Source organism: Protomyctophum parallelum, assembly GCF_964188405.1.
Source record: "Protomyctophum parallelum genome assembly, chromosome: 7".
Classification (NCBI taxonomy): Eukaryota; Metazoa; Chordata; class Actinopteri; order Myctophiformes; family Myctophidae; genus Protomyctophum; species Protomyctophum parallelum.
The window spans coordinates 15,744,971-15,761,300 of NC_139705.1; the positions used below are offsets into that span (position 1 = coordinate 15,744,971).

The following is a 16,330-nucleotide window of genomic DNA, read 5'->3' on the forward strand; positions in this document are numbered from 1 at the left end:
ACAAACAAGTACGAGACAGACACACACACAGACACACAAACACGTACGAGGACATTGCAAGCTGGTTGTAGGAGTGGTTGCACCACTCAAAAAAAATAATGAATCAGAATTTGAAGGTTTTCAGAAACCTTAGGTCAGGCCCTAGAAGGCGTTCCCAGATTTGGCCTCAGGCCTCAATGGGTTAAAAAACACAAACACACCAGTGTTTCTCATGCCTCAAACACAATGTTCTTTCCATATCCGAGAAGAGACCTTGAACAATGAAAGAGATCCTGTTCTATGAAAGAGCTCGTTTTTCTCTGTGCGAAAAGAAAGCACAACTGTGTCCTCCAGATTTTTATTTTTTTTCTTCATTTTAATTAAGTATATATCCTCCAAGTGCAAAATTCAAGGGTGTGCACAAAATGATTACACAAGTATTTCAATCTGCATCTGTAACATTTGACTGCAGTTTTACCACAAGTCCTTATCAACTTGCACATACACAGAACACGAATGCAATGAATGCATACAGTATCTCCTTATTTTAGATATGTCTAGTGAATAAACAGCATGGCGAGTCTGCTTACCTTCATAACTTCCTGTGCGGCCAGTCCACCAATGAAAGCGTTGAGTGGTGCCAGGTCGCCGGCAGCTACGCAGGAAAACTTCTTGATGAGAGCTTCGTCCAGCTGCTCCACTTTGGCCGACCCCGTCAGGGCCGAGTTCACCTCCTTAGACAACGTCACCATCTCATCACCATCAGCCTGGAATACACAGCAACGTGGATTACATCTAAATACATCTCATCACGATCAGCCTGGAATACACAGCAACGTGGATTACATCTAAATACAATCTCACCACCATCAGCCTGGAATACACAGCAACATGGATTACATCTAAATACAATCTCACCACTGAACATGTGTGCGATGTGTGAAACCGTGTGACAGGAGCCCTGCACACTAGCACCGTTTCCCAAACAATCAGTGGTGTCGTGCTCATAGATCGCAGTACCACACCGTGGTAACAGTAATTTGTTTTGACGTGCACATGCGGGGACAGAACAGTCCACGCCGTACATACCCAAAAATCCTTTGGTCAACTGCTAGCCTACTTGCATAACAGGTGGCAGTGAGTGTCCGCCCGGCCGACACCTCCACCCAGATTCACACCGTGTCAAGTACCAAAAACAAATTAGCATTTGTTTACCATCAACATCCTCATACACTGCATGAAGGCAACACAGTTTGTATTTTTTTTTTTATATACATACAGGTCTGAATGCAGCTCAGGAAAATATTCCTTCAAAGCAAACTTATTAGTTATGCTTATTCTACTGCAGCCACGCCTCCTACACCTCCAGCAGCAGACGCAGTGACACTGGATGACCAATTAGGCGAGCTGCCTTAAGTAAACTAAACAAGTTAACATTAAGGTTGGGCGATATGCCAATTTTTTTCAACCGCCAATCGTCTGACCAATATTCGCCGATTGACGATGTATTCGTGTCATAAAAGTAAAGTGAGAACAGCTCACTGCAGGTCGCAAAAAAGCCAGATCTACAAGCTCTCAAGGCGCCGCGTCCTGCCTGTTTTCGCAGCTCCGTTCGCTAGGCGTTGAGAGCTTGTAGATCAGTCTGTTTCTGCAGACTGCAGCGCAGCCAGGCAGGGTAACTAGCTCCCTTCCCTCCCCGCACGTCGGAGGCTCGGAGCGGAGCCCACAAGCTGCTGCGGCCGCCCCGGGCTGATCCACACAGGCTCTCAAGGCATCGCGTCCTGCCTCTTTTTGCAGTGCCGTTCGCTATGCGTTGAGAGCTTGTAGATCTGTCTATTTTTGCAGCGCTGGTGTCGGGGTTCGTTCACGTTGTCAATAAAAATAACTTGGATTACAGGCGGAGATGAAGTTCAATCAGTGGGTTGCACCAGTATTGGCTACACGCTAAGCTAATGCTAAGCTAAGCGCTATTATGATCCCCGAGCCTATACACTAACACTAGTAGAAAGTTTTTTTTATTTCCCCCCCCCGCCACTCACGGGTGGCGCATTGGGATTGTGATGAGACACGAGACAGCAGTGTGCATTCTGTTGTGACTGTATATTATTAAACTGCATGGGTCTGGACTCCGGAGCGTAAACAACATGTAGGCTACATCCTCCCAGCTCCCAGCCTTTACTTTGGCTGGCGGCTGCTGTAGCCTGTAAGTGCCGTGCCCCGGTGCCCGATGCTGGCTGCTGACAGTGCTGAGTGCGGGGACTGTAGGAGGCTGGGAGCATACCATTATAACGGGGGATTTTCACCCGGCCGCTGTTACTACATGTTGCTCACACTTTACATGTTAATTGGGCTAAATCGTCCCGAGAAATCGCCTAATAAAAATATTCGGCGATTGGATTCGTATATTCGCGATTGACGATGTATTCGTATCGTCACCCAACCCTAGTTAACATGCTGTGCAAAATGAAAGTGTGCATTTACCTCATTTATTATTCATTTACCGTGTTTCTCTTAAGATTAATGAATCATCATGAAACAACAGCCGTTACCATCAGCAAGAAATAATCGCGTTTTAATAGAAAATGTGATTAACCTTTTCTTGACAGAAATGCAAACATATTCGTATGTTATTGTTACAATTGCTACTAAATACTATAATGGCCTATGCAGCTTTTCTTTACCTGAACAAAATAAAAAAAAGGCAAAAAAGCCAATTACTGTTCATATAATTTGAAACTAGAACATAAAAACTCAATGCAAATGCAATAAAGACTAGTCAGAAAAACATCGTTTTTGTTCATCCTTTCCAACAATTATACATGTCCATTGTGTTATGTTTTTCTTTGCATTATGGCCTACAGTCCAACACCTTTAAATTCAAGGCATTCCTTGAGAAGATTTATAAAAGTTCCTAAAGTTTCCAACTACTATTTATACACCAGTAAACTATAATATTATTCAATTTTAAGTTTTTTAAGAAGATATTTTCTAACACTGGTCTTTCTAACGCTGGCGAGTTGACTCACTGTCAGCTGTGAGTTGTCGGTCGTTCTGTGCGCATGCGCACGTAACGTCATTTAAAACGCTGTGGTACCAACAAAACAAAAACACTAAACCACTGCAAACAATTAACAGTTTTAATCATATTGTTCCTGCTGTGCTACATATTGCCAACCAGGTGAAGAAATCACAGACTATGGCTTTAACCGTTGCTTTTATATGAAATATGCGAGACCATTAAGATTTTATGGAAGATGCTTCTCAACAAATAGCAAGTTTGACCACTTCAAATGCTCTAGCCAAAAATAGACTATTCTACAAGCTCTGTTGCATTGAGCGCTTGTCGATAGGCCATTTCCGCAGTCGCTGCGCAACATATTACATAGAAGACATGCTGGAGTCTATGGAATATAAATTACTCAAATCTATAGAATCCAAATGTTTATTCTATGCAGTGTTCAATGCATTACACTATGCCTTTGAAACATTTCCTGACAGAGGTCATCTTTTTTTTTTTTAAGATATTTTTTTGCGGCTTACGCCTTTATTGATTTTTTAAGGGACAGAAAGTAGGCTGACAGGAAACGGGAGAGAGATGGGGGGATGACATGCGGTAAAGGCCGTGTCGGGTCCGGGAGTCGAACCCGCGGCACACCGCGACTGGATCACCAGTCCGGTGCCCAGACCGTTACGCTACGGCCTGGGCCGACAGAGGTCATCTTAACACTCCGAACGCCGGGGGTACTTGAAACCATTACATCAGCGTGCCCAGCGATTTGCAGCTTCAGAGCCTATTTCAAGGTTGCTCCACGCTATTTTGGAAGTAGCTAGAAGAAGCTAGATGTAGCCAAAACACCCGAGGGGACAACGGGAAATATGATTTATTCTAACGCGACAAGTGACGGGACCGCGATGGGCCGTCAAAAACACAATCTTTGGTTAGAATTGGAAGCATTGATGTACTGTAGATCAACAGTTATTCACGTTTTAAGATTTTTCCTCCCATCCACTAAAATGAAGGAGGACCAATTTGGATGACGTCCCAACCGGAAATGACATTGAATGTTGCTCAATCGACGCTACCACCCGGTAGAGTAGTCCGCTCCCTTATGATACGATTAAAGACGGAACTTTTGATTAATCACCGTCCTGGGCGCGGAGTGGGGTTATTTGATAGGAAGGAGACCTCCGCTTTTGCCAATCGGAGTGTTAACATTATGCACTTATAATTTCATCATTCCAAATAGAAAACGTCAGCGTTACCTGGTTCCAAGGCTTGGGGAGGCGTTCGTTTTTCTTCTGGAAGGCGTGAAGAGCCTGGAAGGCCACATGCAGCTGTGCTGGACGTTCAAACTTGGCAAAGTCTGTCATTGTGAACTCTGGCTCGGCCATGGAGGATGTGAGTGATTTCTGCACAGGTAAGACAACGCAGCAAAGTGAGATACGGCAGGGTCGTCAAACTGCAACGTTTGTGACCTTGCAGTTAGTTGCTTGACAGTAAAAAATGGGAGCCACTTACGAAAGCTATCTTTTTGGGCATCTTGACCTGAGACACAATCCCACCTCTCACGTAATCAGAAAAGCCAGTTGTGTCGCAGATACTGAAGGTGTAGGGACCTGAGTAAAGAGGACAGACAAGTTAAACAATAATCACCTAAATTGACCAAAGTTCATCCAACGTTTTGACAACATCCTATGTGGAAGGATGATCTTACCCAGAGCCTTGATTTCAACAGGCTTGCAGCCGTTTAGATCGGTCATACCCTGAACCTCTGTGAAGGTGACGGAGTCTCCGCTCTCAAAGCCATGACGCGCTTCATCCAGACATGTCACCACGCCAGCAGCATCCTGGAGAAATGGGGTGACCAAACATCTTTGGATATCACTCTCTTCCCATTAAGTGATGAAACATGACAGTAGCTGGGTGGTCAGGTGCATCCACTAACCTTGGTGATCATGGAGATCATGGCACTCAGAGGCGTCTCTCCGTTTGAGTCGATCACCACCATCTCCTCACCAAAGTCGCAGAACAACATGCTGCAAAACAGACATAAGCCAATATTAGAAACTCATTGACAGACTAAGTAAATTAACACTTTAATTGCCCAGGGTTATTTAATCCATTAAATTATAGCGCCCAGTCGATTTATAAACACTTTTACCGACGGACCGGATGTTGTTCCGGATGTGGCTGTAGCAGCTAGATGTAGCCACACCACTCTAGAGGCGATCGACAACGGGAGTAAAGAATACATCTATGGACCGCGGAGGGCCGTCTAACACAGGATATTTTTTTTATAATTAGACGGGATGATTTAGATCGCTAGTTATTAACGTTTTAAGATTTCCGTTGTTTAACCCATTTTGACCTGAGATCAGATTAAAAAAATGTCTTGTTCATCCTGACAGTTTTCTGAAAAAGCTATGTTTCTATGTCAGTCGTTCTTCGAATTTTCAAAAATAGCAGAGCTTGTAGATCTGCTATTTTTCAATAGCTAAAGCATGACATGATGCTAACACCAAAAGGGGTTCCCGCCCGAAATGGGTTAAGATTTCCAGGCTGTTTTCATATTAATAAACTTTTGGATCAAACTTGTCTTAGGCGTCGGGCGTTATTAATAGAAAGGACAAAGAATTTGGTCCTGGTCGATGGATGTTTTTTTAAACTGGCCTATGTGCCACAGCAGGACACGATGCAGGATGGCTAAGAGAAGGGTTCCCATTTTGTTTAACATTTCCATGAATTACAATTTGTGTGCATTTAGAAATCACAGCTGAAATGATAATTGCAACAAACTGGCTACATCATTTGTAAAGTCAAGCTAGTACCTAGTAATAACTAGGTATCTTATGGTTGTGTCATGTCACGATTGTGGGCAGTTTCAAATTAATTCAGGTCAGTCAATGCTTTGCATGGACGGCAACCACATAGAGCCACTGTGACCAAAGAGCCATGGTGCGATAAGAACACACTTTGGCAGACGGCATCTCCCAGGGGTCTCCTCCATTTCTTTGCCCTCTACGCAAGATCTATTTGCCAATATTCTTTCTGAATGTTCACCTATTATAACATGAATATTGCATATGGAGGCTAGAGTTCATCTGGTTCATAACTAGGGCTGGGGCGGTATGGGATTTTTATTACCGCGGTTATTGCCGGCCCCCATACCGACGGTATGGCGGTTATTACTAAAATTATTATTAAAAAGGGGGAAAACGTATACAGTGAGGGGGGAAAGGGGTGGGTGGAGTCAAGGGATTTACATCTTAATGACAGTTGGTAGGGCGTTCCACATTTTTGTGGCATAGGAGTGAAATGAATTTAGGTGGACCCTCTTGTAAACAAGTGTCCACTCACAGTTAACAGTCTTTGTATTGAGTTGTGCTTGAAATGTAGTGTAATTCTGCAAACTGTTAATAAATATTTTAATCAATCAATCAATCCATCCTTGTTTGTGCCGAATCTGGGTTGCACATGGTTTTTTGAACTCCCTCTGGTGTTGTTGTGTTGCTGGCATGATTAGACTGACTGAGCGTCACTGTTTATTATGATACACTTTTCATTTCATTTTTTTCTAACCGCGGTAATGAACCCCATACCGCGGTATGCGTTACATACCGGCGGTATGGCGGTATTGCGGTTATTGCACCCAGCCCTATTCATAACTTCATACTGCTCCAGATGAACCCTTTTGAACTGGTTCGACAGCTGAGCTCTTCTCAAGCCTGTGAGGATATCCTCACATACCTCCATCAATCCTAAAGACTTTGAAAGGACTATGAAACAATTTACAGGCAGGACGTATCCTTTCACTGTGTACATCTGCTACCCAAATAACTAACATGGCAACAAAAACATGTCATCCATTTTAAAATATGCAGTTCGGTCTGTACACTGTGGGTGCAATGTGGTGTAGTCTGCGGTCACTGGGTTGTTTTGTAGCGTCTTCACAATAGAATGGCACCAATTACTGTAGCTCTATTGGGCTCTATGTGCACCAGTGGTTCTCAACCGTGAAAACGTCTTGGGTTTTAGCGAGTAAATGGCACATTTAAGACTCTTACCCAAACAGTCCCCGTGTGTCTGCGATGACCAGCTTGACTCCATTGCTGTGGCAAAGTTCACCTAAATGATGCTGCTCCTCCAGACTGGAGTTGGTCAGCACTACCACCTAGAGCACACAGGAAGAAAATGTGAAATCACAGGTTTGCATCCACATGCTGAATTGGATCCACAATAAGCATGCTCCGATCAGGTTTTTTGGGACCAGTCCCGATCACAGTCCCGATCACCGATCAGTTTCTCATGATCGGCCGATATCGATCTTGTGCGTAACGGGAAGATTTGAATATTTCCAAAAATATTATACGTCCAAACTGTTCCTGTGTGTGGGGAGGAAGGGGGGAATGTCACAAAGACGCAAAATGATATACTATATATTTACTTTTATACCACTTAAATGGTATAAAAGATTAGTTTCTCCAGATAGGGTAAATTGCCGATCACCAATCTAGTCAATTGGAGTGAATATCGGCCGATCACCGATTGTTGGTGGATTGATCGGAGCTCTAATCCACATTAAAAAGTGCTGGTAGCGAACATATACCTGGAATTGGGTGAGGTAGTCCTCTGTGAGTGTTCCGGTGTAGGCTGCCACGGGGACATAGCTGTTGAGTTCAGCCAGACGAGTCTGACTCACCTCTGCCCTGTTCTTACCTAGATCATCTTCCCGCAGGTAGAACTGACAAAACAAACACAACATTTTAGGAATGCACACAAGCTGTTGGTCGACATTATGCAGTAACAAACGGTTACACAATAACAAACTCTGTGTACAAATGCAGACTTTAAAAGAACAGTGCATTCTTATTCGATTTATTAGGCCAGTGGTTCTCAACCTTTCAGGATGCGACCCCCCCCATAATCATATTTGAAAGGGGAACCTCCCAGGCTCCCACCCTGACAAGCACTTGGAATGTAGGAGTTGAGTCATTACATTTTATTTGACTCATTTCCACAGATAAATAGTGAAAAATAGCAGATCTACAAGCTCACAACTTTTAGATCGTATATTTTCAAAATATTCTTATATTTGAATTGGCCAATGTTTGACCAGTTACCAAAATATTGTCTAAAACAGATATTATTTTGATATCGGTTCCATTTGAAACAGTATTTTAGGCCGATATTGCAGATACCGATATGACCATCTATATCAGTCCCTCTGTAATATGTTGTAGAGATGCATAATTTAGTGAACAATGAATAATTTATGTCAATATACCGTACTGAGGAATGTGTACCAGACATGGCGATAAATGAGAGGATGGATTCAAATGGATCAAAGCGGGGTTGCTATAATAAGTAAGTCATGATAAATCGAGGCTGTTTAATGGTACTTTAATGAGCAGACTATGTGAGCCGTGGCAAATGGCAATGTGCATATAAGGAGCTGGGGTAGTGCTGTACGATTCTTGCTCAAATGTGAATCAAGAATTGTAAATCATTTTTTCCCCATGAAAATATTTATTGTATTTAGTCTGTAGTTGCTGAACAACTACCGGTACATTCAAAATGTGGCACCTACAGCCAACTACTGTGTCTTTAAACAGACAACAAATTGCTTGACTTAAACCTCTCTTCAAGTACCTCTTGTAGCAGAGAGCAACTCAAATGAATTGGACAGCCAACTAGTGCTGCACGATTCTTGCTCAATTGCAGAAATGAGATCGGGTCAGAGGGTCTGTGTCTGAATCTAGTAATTGTGCAGCTGCAGCACTGCCACTAAGCTGGGGTGAGGTTCTCAGAACTACTTTTAGTTGCATCAGAAGTATTTTAAATACAGCATCACCGCTTCATCATACTGAATACAGTAGGGCAATCTCTACATTTAGTAGATTGGGCGCAAATTGAACAAGCCAAACTCAAGGTGTCATGCCAAATTCATGTTATGTCGTACGACCGCGTCACTCGCTGAAAATAGCTGATTGACAGGCTCCAATGCGTTGCGGATGTGAGCTTGCCTTGAGGATCGGCTATTTTCAGCGCACGACAACATCGTAGGATTTAGTATAAATCAGGCTATGGTCTGACAACAGGCAACATGGTTGTTTTATTCCCATAGCGATGTTGTCCAATAGGCCTTCTCTCTTCACTACCAGTCTGTGCCCCTAGCACAGGATACACACTGCTAAATCTAGGTCAGTCATGGTCAGTAAGGGAGGGGCTGCTTGCTGCCGCCCTATTGTTAGATGGCTACAACAGAATGAGTAGTAATAATACCATTATATTGACCTTTCAGTTTCATGTATCAAAATAAATCTAATCGTGTGGATCTTGGGATCCACATGGAAATTACATAGGTCCAATGTGGATCTCTGACTTCATGTGGCAAGGACGCCAGAAATCGATGACATCAGTTAGTTATGACCCATGCATTAGTAATCACTCCAAATTTGGGCTCAAGACATTTGGCACTGTTCGGTCCTGACATTTGCGAGCTTAGCTCTGGACAGGACACACTGGCCTTCTTATAGACTGCTAGCCTGCTGCAGAGCCATGCCATAAAAACTAGCCAAATGACAATGAATGTAATAATCATGACCAATTAACTAAAATTGTGCTGTAAACCAACTCACCTGTGAGGAGAGGTCTCTCCACTCCGCAACACCCTGGTCGTGTACAGCGACACTTTTGACTCCAGCCAGGATGACGTTCTTGGCAATCTCCACTCCAAGGCCTCTCATGCCAGAGACGAGGACGTTGGACTTCTGCATGCGCTTCATAGCATCATGGCCCAGCACATAACTGCAGGACGAAAAGGCATCATTATCCACATGTAGCCATTGCATCATCTCTAGTCTGGGCATTTCATAATAGTGTTGCAGTCTCGCCCCTGACGACAGGCACGGAAGAGAATTCCCCATTCATTTTTCCCATAGACGTTTCAAAATGTATTTAAGGACATTTTAAAATATATTTACGTGAACGGAAATGGCAGTTTCCAACTTTCCTTACTCGGATTTTGGAAGGTATAGTTCCAGACGCAATATAGCATTAGGAGATTGTGGAATAGTTGTCTGGCTACGCGAGACTAGGGGACCCCCAGTCAACAAAATATATAGAGTTCATGAGGCTAAACGAGTGCAGGCTTGATTGATGAAGATTATGATGGAACTTACAGTTGTCTGGAGTACAGGCCTTCATCGATCTCCGCATCATTGCCATTCTTCGCCATGCCCTGGAGAGATAAATGGCATATGTCAGTTTGTGTTGAATGTTACCAGTACCAAATGATGGTGTGTGCGTGCGCACGCCCTTAGATTGGCAGGTGTGTGACTGTGTGCGCTTACGTTGGCAGGTGTGTGGGACAGTTCAGTTCTGACAGAGTTAGAGGAGGAGCAGTGGGATCCCGTCTTCGTCTCTGTTCCTGACAAGCGACGCTTCTTGGACAGCGGCGAGCTGGACATCTGTGATGCAAACACACGCACAGCACATTACGGAACGTTCATTTCCCAATCACATTGATCAAGTGGCGGCTAACAGTCCAACATCGATTAGAGAGTTCCCATTACGGTGTTATTTATATTCAACCAGTAATGAGGCCATTATGAAAAGTTCTGATACGGTAGGTGACCACCGAAAATTACAACATGACATCATGCCGCAGTGAGTGACAAGCGACTCACCACTCACCCAAACACATCTGTTTTTACTAACCACCGTTTCAGTGGTCACCTTATCAACCTTAAACTGGAGTATGTAATAGGCCTTAACAAGTACATTATGTACAAAGACAGTTAAAAGTTGACATGTTTATAGGCGATGATAAGTGGTTTTCACCATGTAAAATGTTTAAATTGTAAGGCAAGATGATTACATATTTATGATAGGTATTCAAGCTAAACACCATCCCATCCCTTTCATGTAGGGAGGAAAGAAAGGATTTCTAGTTTGGGTAGCAGCTGGGCTGGCTGCATGCCAAGCAAAAAAAATCTACTAGAAAACGAACTGGGTCCTGGGAAGAGACATGAATAGCAGCATTATCAGCCCTTTTCATACTCTGAGACAGAGGTGGCTTGTTTATGTACCGGTATTGTTTATTATTATGTAGGGACCGCCCACCTCGTTTCAACAAAAGCGCTGAATCATTAGAACTTCACTGCGGTAGAGCAAGAGCACAGGGTGCAACACTTTGACAATGACTCGCAGGTGTAGAAGCAAGGGCCACGCCATCATTTAGAAGTGGCCACGAAAGAACACCAATTATTTATTTCTAGAGTTATAAAAAAATAAATCACGCGCATTGCAAGTGTCGCTATTATGTGTCTTCTTGAGACAAGTTACTTGGAGAACTGAAATAGGTCGCATATTATTAAAGAATCGATTCTCTATTAGACAAACCAGAATTTCCGCATCCAATGCGGCTCCCTGCCTGCGTGCCAGAAGTGAAACTTCTGGCTATGGGTACCGTAACATTTTATGATGCAAAATACAGCCAAGTGTTTTATTTTTATGAAAGCTTCAAGTTTATATCGAACGAGAAATGGGTGGGAAAAAAGCCACCCGACATATTCACATCTCACCCAGCAGATTATGATCCGATTTATTACTAGCCACCAAAGCGAAAATGAAGGCATCGAGAATGATACAGCAAAGCTCCCCACGTAGGTTTCGGATTACGCCCGTTCGCTTAAATAAATCCCCATCTGAAGATATTAATGATTAGCCCATGGGCAACATTTTCCACTCTTTTCCAAATTAAAAAACGTCCTAAAACAATAAGCTGAGTTAACAAAGCACAAAGAGACTCTACGGAGGGAGGGGAGATAGTAGGTCGTGTTAACCGCTAATAATCACACCTATAAGTGATTTTGGCTTGTGCAGTGAGTGGATCATTCATTCCGCCAAGCACCCAACATCAATAACTTATAGCAGCAAGAAAACACCGGACTTCCAGCCGGGATCCACTCTAGTCTAGCCTCTAGCGGACTGACTTCACCACTAGGCCTTCCAATCCAACCCCAGTGCGGAACACAAGTTCACGGTCTCGCTAGCTGGCTTGTTGTACTAAAAAAGGGTAGCAACCTGCTCTCTCCTCCTCCTACCAATGACAATAGCTTCGTTCCGATAGCTAACACACGACCGCATGGGTGTTTTAGCAGTTTCTAATACCTGCCCACCGACATGGAAGGGGAAAAAACACTCGAACTTTATTGTTAAGCAGCCATTTATTCTGCCGGATGAAAGCCTAGCAACTGGCTTCTGCACTCGTGCCCCCATTGATTTGTCTTGTCTTACCAATAATCCTTCTCTGTCCCTTCTCAAAGCAAACCGCTCCTCTCTTCCTTTAGATGTCCGGGGGTGTCAACAATTACGATGGTTGGATTCAGCCGGTTAAGGACAAAAAAAGAACGAAACGCAATGCGGGGTTGGTTAAAGGGGCTTCCTACTAGGCTATATTGTCGAGTCACTATGTCGTTTTTTTTCCTCTCCTCCTGCTCGAGAGTCCAATGTTAATCGCGTTGCTGGCTTTGCGACTGCAGACGGGAACAAAACCAAAATGGCAGATGGGGCTGAAGGGGCGGAGAGGAGAGTGTGACGCAGGGGCTGGGGAAGAAGGCTTGGTTGGCTGGCTGGCTGCACGCAGCCCGGTGCTACCCACCACACTACATAAAGCCGGGGATAAGTCAGTGACGTGATCACTCACAACTGCGGAAGTGCTTTCGAATAGTCAGTGGTTCTCAAACGTTTTCATGTCAAGGACCCCCAAATTATAATATATAAATACTTTTGTGCCGCAGGCTATCATACAAGATGTTGAAAATGTTTATAAAACCAAGATGTAGAAAAAAAGATAAACACCAATAAAATTACACACAGAGCGACAGTCCCGCCCCCGATGAGGGCCCAGGAAATAAATCCCTGTTCATTTTCCCCATAGACTTTTCAAAAAGTATTTATTTAAAGACATTTACGCAGCGGACAAAGCCAACTCTTGTTGTGACACAACATGACAATAAACAATGTTTTGGGCAGATCAAATAATTAAGAAAAAAAGGCAGGGTAAAACACCTTTTGTTTTGTTTCTCTTCTTACTAATGATTTGATCAGCCCAAAACATTGTGTTTATCGTCATGTTTTGTCAAACAAGAGTTGGCTTTGTCCGCGGCATAAACTTCTTTATATAAATACTTTTTGAAATGTCTATGGGGAAAATGAATGGGAAAATGACTGCGACGCTAGTCTTTGTATAGCTTCAAGATTGGGTTAAAATTAGCTGATGCTGAATTAACTGAAATAAATGTTTACCAGGGACCCCTGGGAACAGCCTCAAGGAGGACCCCTCAGACACCACTTTTGTGAACCGCTGCTGTAACAGCAAAACTTCATTATTGTCATGTTGATAAAGTGCATGTAATTTTGTCACCAAGCAAGCCATAACTGTGGTAGGGCTCGTGTGTAGTGCAAATGTTCTAAATGTAATAATTGACTTGTATATAAAATATAATCACACCCATGTGAAGTGAGGGGCACTCATCATTGTGACGTAAAATAGACGTAAAACGATAGACGTAAAATAGACACGATGTCTTTGCTACACTATGACATAACATTCTCCATTCATTGTCAATGGGAATTTAATGTTTGTGTAAGACAAAGTTTATGCACACACTAAAGCTAGATATAGGAGGGGCTAGCTCCCCTCAAAAATCACACCTGTGTGAAGTGAGGGGCACTCTTATCATATGTCATCATACATCATCTCATTCTGGCAAATCACAATTTGCAACCTCACTTTTGTCTTCAATGTTTGTGTTTAAACAAAACCTAGGAGGCTAGTGCCCCTCAAAGATTAATGCAAGCCTTTGCATGATGACCTAGCATTTTTGGGAAATGTTTCAAAGTGTAAAATGAGTGACATAAACCAGGAATATACAAGAGCACGTATGCCATATATTAGGATATTCTATTCCAGATATCTAGTCTCAAATATATTATTTTTGGAATATATTTTCCCCGATATAGTCATAAGATCATGACATACACTTTCATCATGACCAGGATGAATGTAGACTTCCAACACTTCCAATAGTGTGTGACGTCACTAATATAGCCTTGGCGTCTTTTTTTTAGGCTAGGGTGCTGCTAATGTACATGATCCCGCCTTGTCAGATGTGCCTGGCTGCCAGGTCGTTCCATCCTGTACAATGAGCCGTAGTAAGTCCAACAATGAACGAGAATTAGAACGCATAAATACTCGAACATAATTATTATTGCTAGTAAGTGGAATAACACGAGGGGAACATTACTTTTGCTATGGTTGAGAAACAACATTCTGTGTTCCAATAATGCAAAAAGCAATCAAAGAATATGAATTGAAGCGTAATTGCAGCATCCTTGCAACAGATCAGTTTAGTCGTGGTACAACACCAACACAGTGCAGCACAGGTCCCAGTCTCCAGAAATGTACAACGATGCAGCAAGTTGCTGAAACAATCCGTGTTTTTCCTCGATACATTATTAATATTCCTATACGGACGTCACACCGATTATAATGTATAAATCAATGAATGAAACAGGGTGATGATGCACGGTGCAGTGGGTGCACACATTAGGTCAAGCACAAACACACACTGGTGGCAGGTTAGCGAGGTTACGCAAGCAGCCTATGGCTGCAGATGGATAGCCGGCATGGCTATGAGTATATGTTGGACTGAGCGTCTGAGCCTGTGGTCCCACCACACAGACTAGTAGACAGTCACCCTGGGGTTAGGTTCAGGGGGTGAGCGGCATTCCTCGCTCCCATGGCCTGCACAGAGGACTGGAGGAGTGATGGGGGAGGGGGGTGTCTGACATGACAAAGCCAGGCCGAAGAAAAGTGGGCCGCCGCTTATTCTCGGGTGCACATGTAGAAGCCATGCATGGGGAACCCCGAATCCATCCAGCTTATTCAATGAAAAAGCATCAGAGCATGCATTTCCCACCATAGTATGGTGGGAAATGCATGCTCTGACCATACTAGATAGATAAGACACCGGTGACGTTACGTTAGGCTGGTTGGCGACTTGCATCAAGTAGGAAATGAACCTTATATGGTCAGCTAATGCTACTGTATATTGCCGAAAATAGTCAAGTGGGTTCCATATTTTGCCCAGTGCCACTGTAGTGCGCCCTACAATGCCCATGTGTCTGTCTGTGGAATGCTGCTGGTTGTTGGGGATAAAGCTACAGCAACGTTAGCTTAACGTGACTACCAGTGGCCAAAGAAGCAATGTTAGCTAGTTGGTTAAACGCCGTCTCTAATCTATTGTGCCCATCATCACATAACCAAATGTGACCGTTATTAAGTGACAGCGGCTCACTGGCTAACGTTAGAAACTAGACAGAAGGGAGGTGGTGGTGGGGGCAGCACTGCTTGCTAACGTTAGCAGAGGAGAAAAGAACAGAGCCAGGATATTTGGGAGTCTATAATAAACGACTGCGTAGTGAGTGTGCGTAGCGGCTAGCTTGCAAAGCTATCCAACCTAACGACTTTTTCTCCCCCCACACTGGCGCTAGTCTGTTAGCCAACCAAGCTAACGGTAGCCTAACTAGCTGTAGTGTAGCTAAAAAAAACGCTGCCTTCGTTTTATATACTCCGTTCGTTGCACGAAACCTGCCCCCCGAGAAAACGAAGAGGCATACCGGCATATGTTTTTCTAAACAAACAAAAGTGCGCATCGGTTGAGAAATGTGTCGTGTCGCCAAAGCGACTATTAAAAAGTATAAATTCCACTAACGAGTGTATAACCCAGACAGTTAACGGTAAGCTAACTCAAAGTGTGCATAACTTACCACATCCGATATTACTCGGCCTGATCTGTAGTACCAAAAAAAGAAAAGAAAGGGGGGAAAACCCAAACAAAAATGCACCTTGTTGCCTAAAGAACAAGAAACCTGACAAAGTCAAAACTTGACAACTCGACACGTGAAAGTTGACGGCGAACTTGATAAGTCGGTGTGTCAAGGAGAGAGGAGGGTGGCGGGATGTGATCTGCTGGTGGTGGTGTGTGTTCTGGTCTGCTCCCGGGGTTTGACTTTCTTCTTTTCCGCGAAGAGCTGGACGGTTGCCTGGCCGGCTGTTTCCAGCAGCGCGTCTCTCCTCAGCACGCTCACTAATTCTGTTCAAAGCAAAGCAGCAACATGTGCACGGTGCGGGCGCGACCACCATGCGCCCTCAACCGAGGGGTGGGCTATTACAACCTAAAAATACGTTTTACACTCTCGGAAGGAATATTAGATTGTTGCGCTGAATGTGGATGACAATGTAGACGGACACTTAGTGATGAGTTATTGTAGTTTATAACT

At 43.6% G+C, this 16,330-nt stretch overlaps 1 protein-coding gene across 2 annotated transcripts in view; it reads right to left on the bottom strand.

Moving 5' to 3' along the window:
* Window positions 1-16,136, bottom strand: part of uba1 (ubiquitin-like modifier activating enzyme 1) — a 33,509-nt gene extending 17,373 nt beyond the window's left edge. The window contains exons 1-11 of one of the 2 annotated variants that reach the window (XM_083769224.1): window positions 15,818-16,136; window positions 10,333-10,449; window positions 10,162-10,220; window positions 9,619-9,787; window positions 7,587-7,721; window positions 7,045-7,151; window positions 4,926-5,016; window positions 4,695-4,827; window positions 4,499-4,596; window positions 4,243-4,389; window positions 570-746 (exon numbers count right to left, since the gene is read on the bottom strand). In XM_083769224.1, the coding sequence (XP_083625350.1) occupies window positions 570-746; window positions 4,243-4,389; window positions 4,499-4,596; window positions 4,695-4,827; window positions 4,926-5,016; window positions 7,045-7,151; window positions 7,587-7,721; window positions 9,619-9,787; window positions 10,162-10,220; window positions 10,333-10,449 (1,233 nt within the window). In that variant the 5' untranslated portion in view covers window positions 15,818-16,136. Of the gene's footprint in view, window positions 1-569; window positions 747-4,242; window positions 4,390-4,498; window positions 4,597-4,694; window positions 4,828-4,925; window positions 5,017-7,044; window positions 7,152-7,586; window positions 7,722-9,618; window positions 9,788-10,161; window positions 10,221-10,332; window positions 10,450-12,280; window positions 12,518-15,817 lie in introns of those variants that run through there. The other variant, XM_083769225.1, reaches the window with a different exon arrangement.
* Window positions 16,137-16,330: the final 194 nt, after the last annotated feature.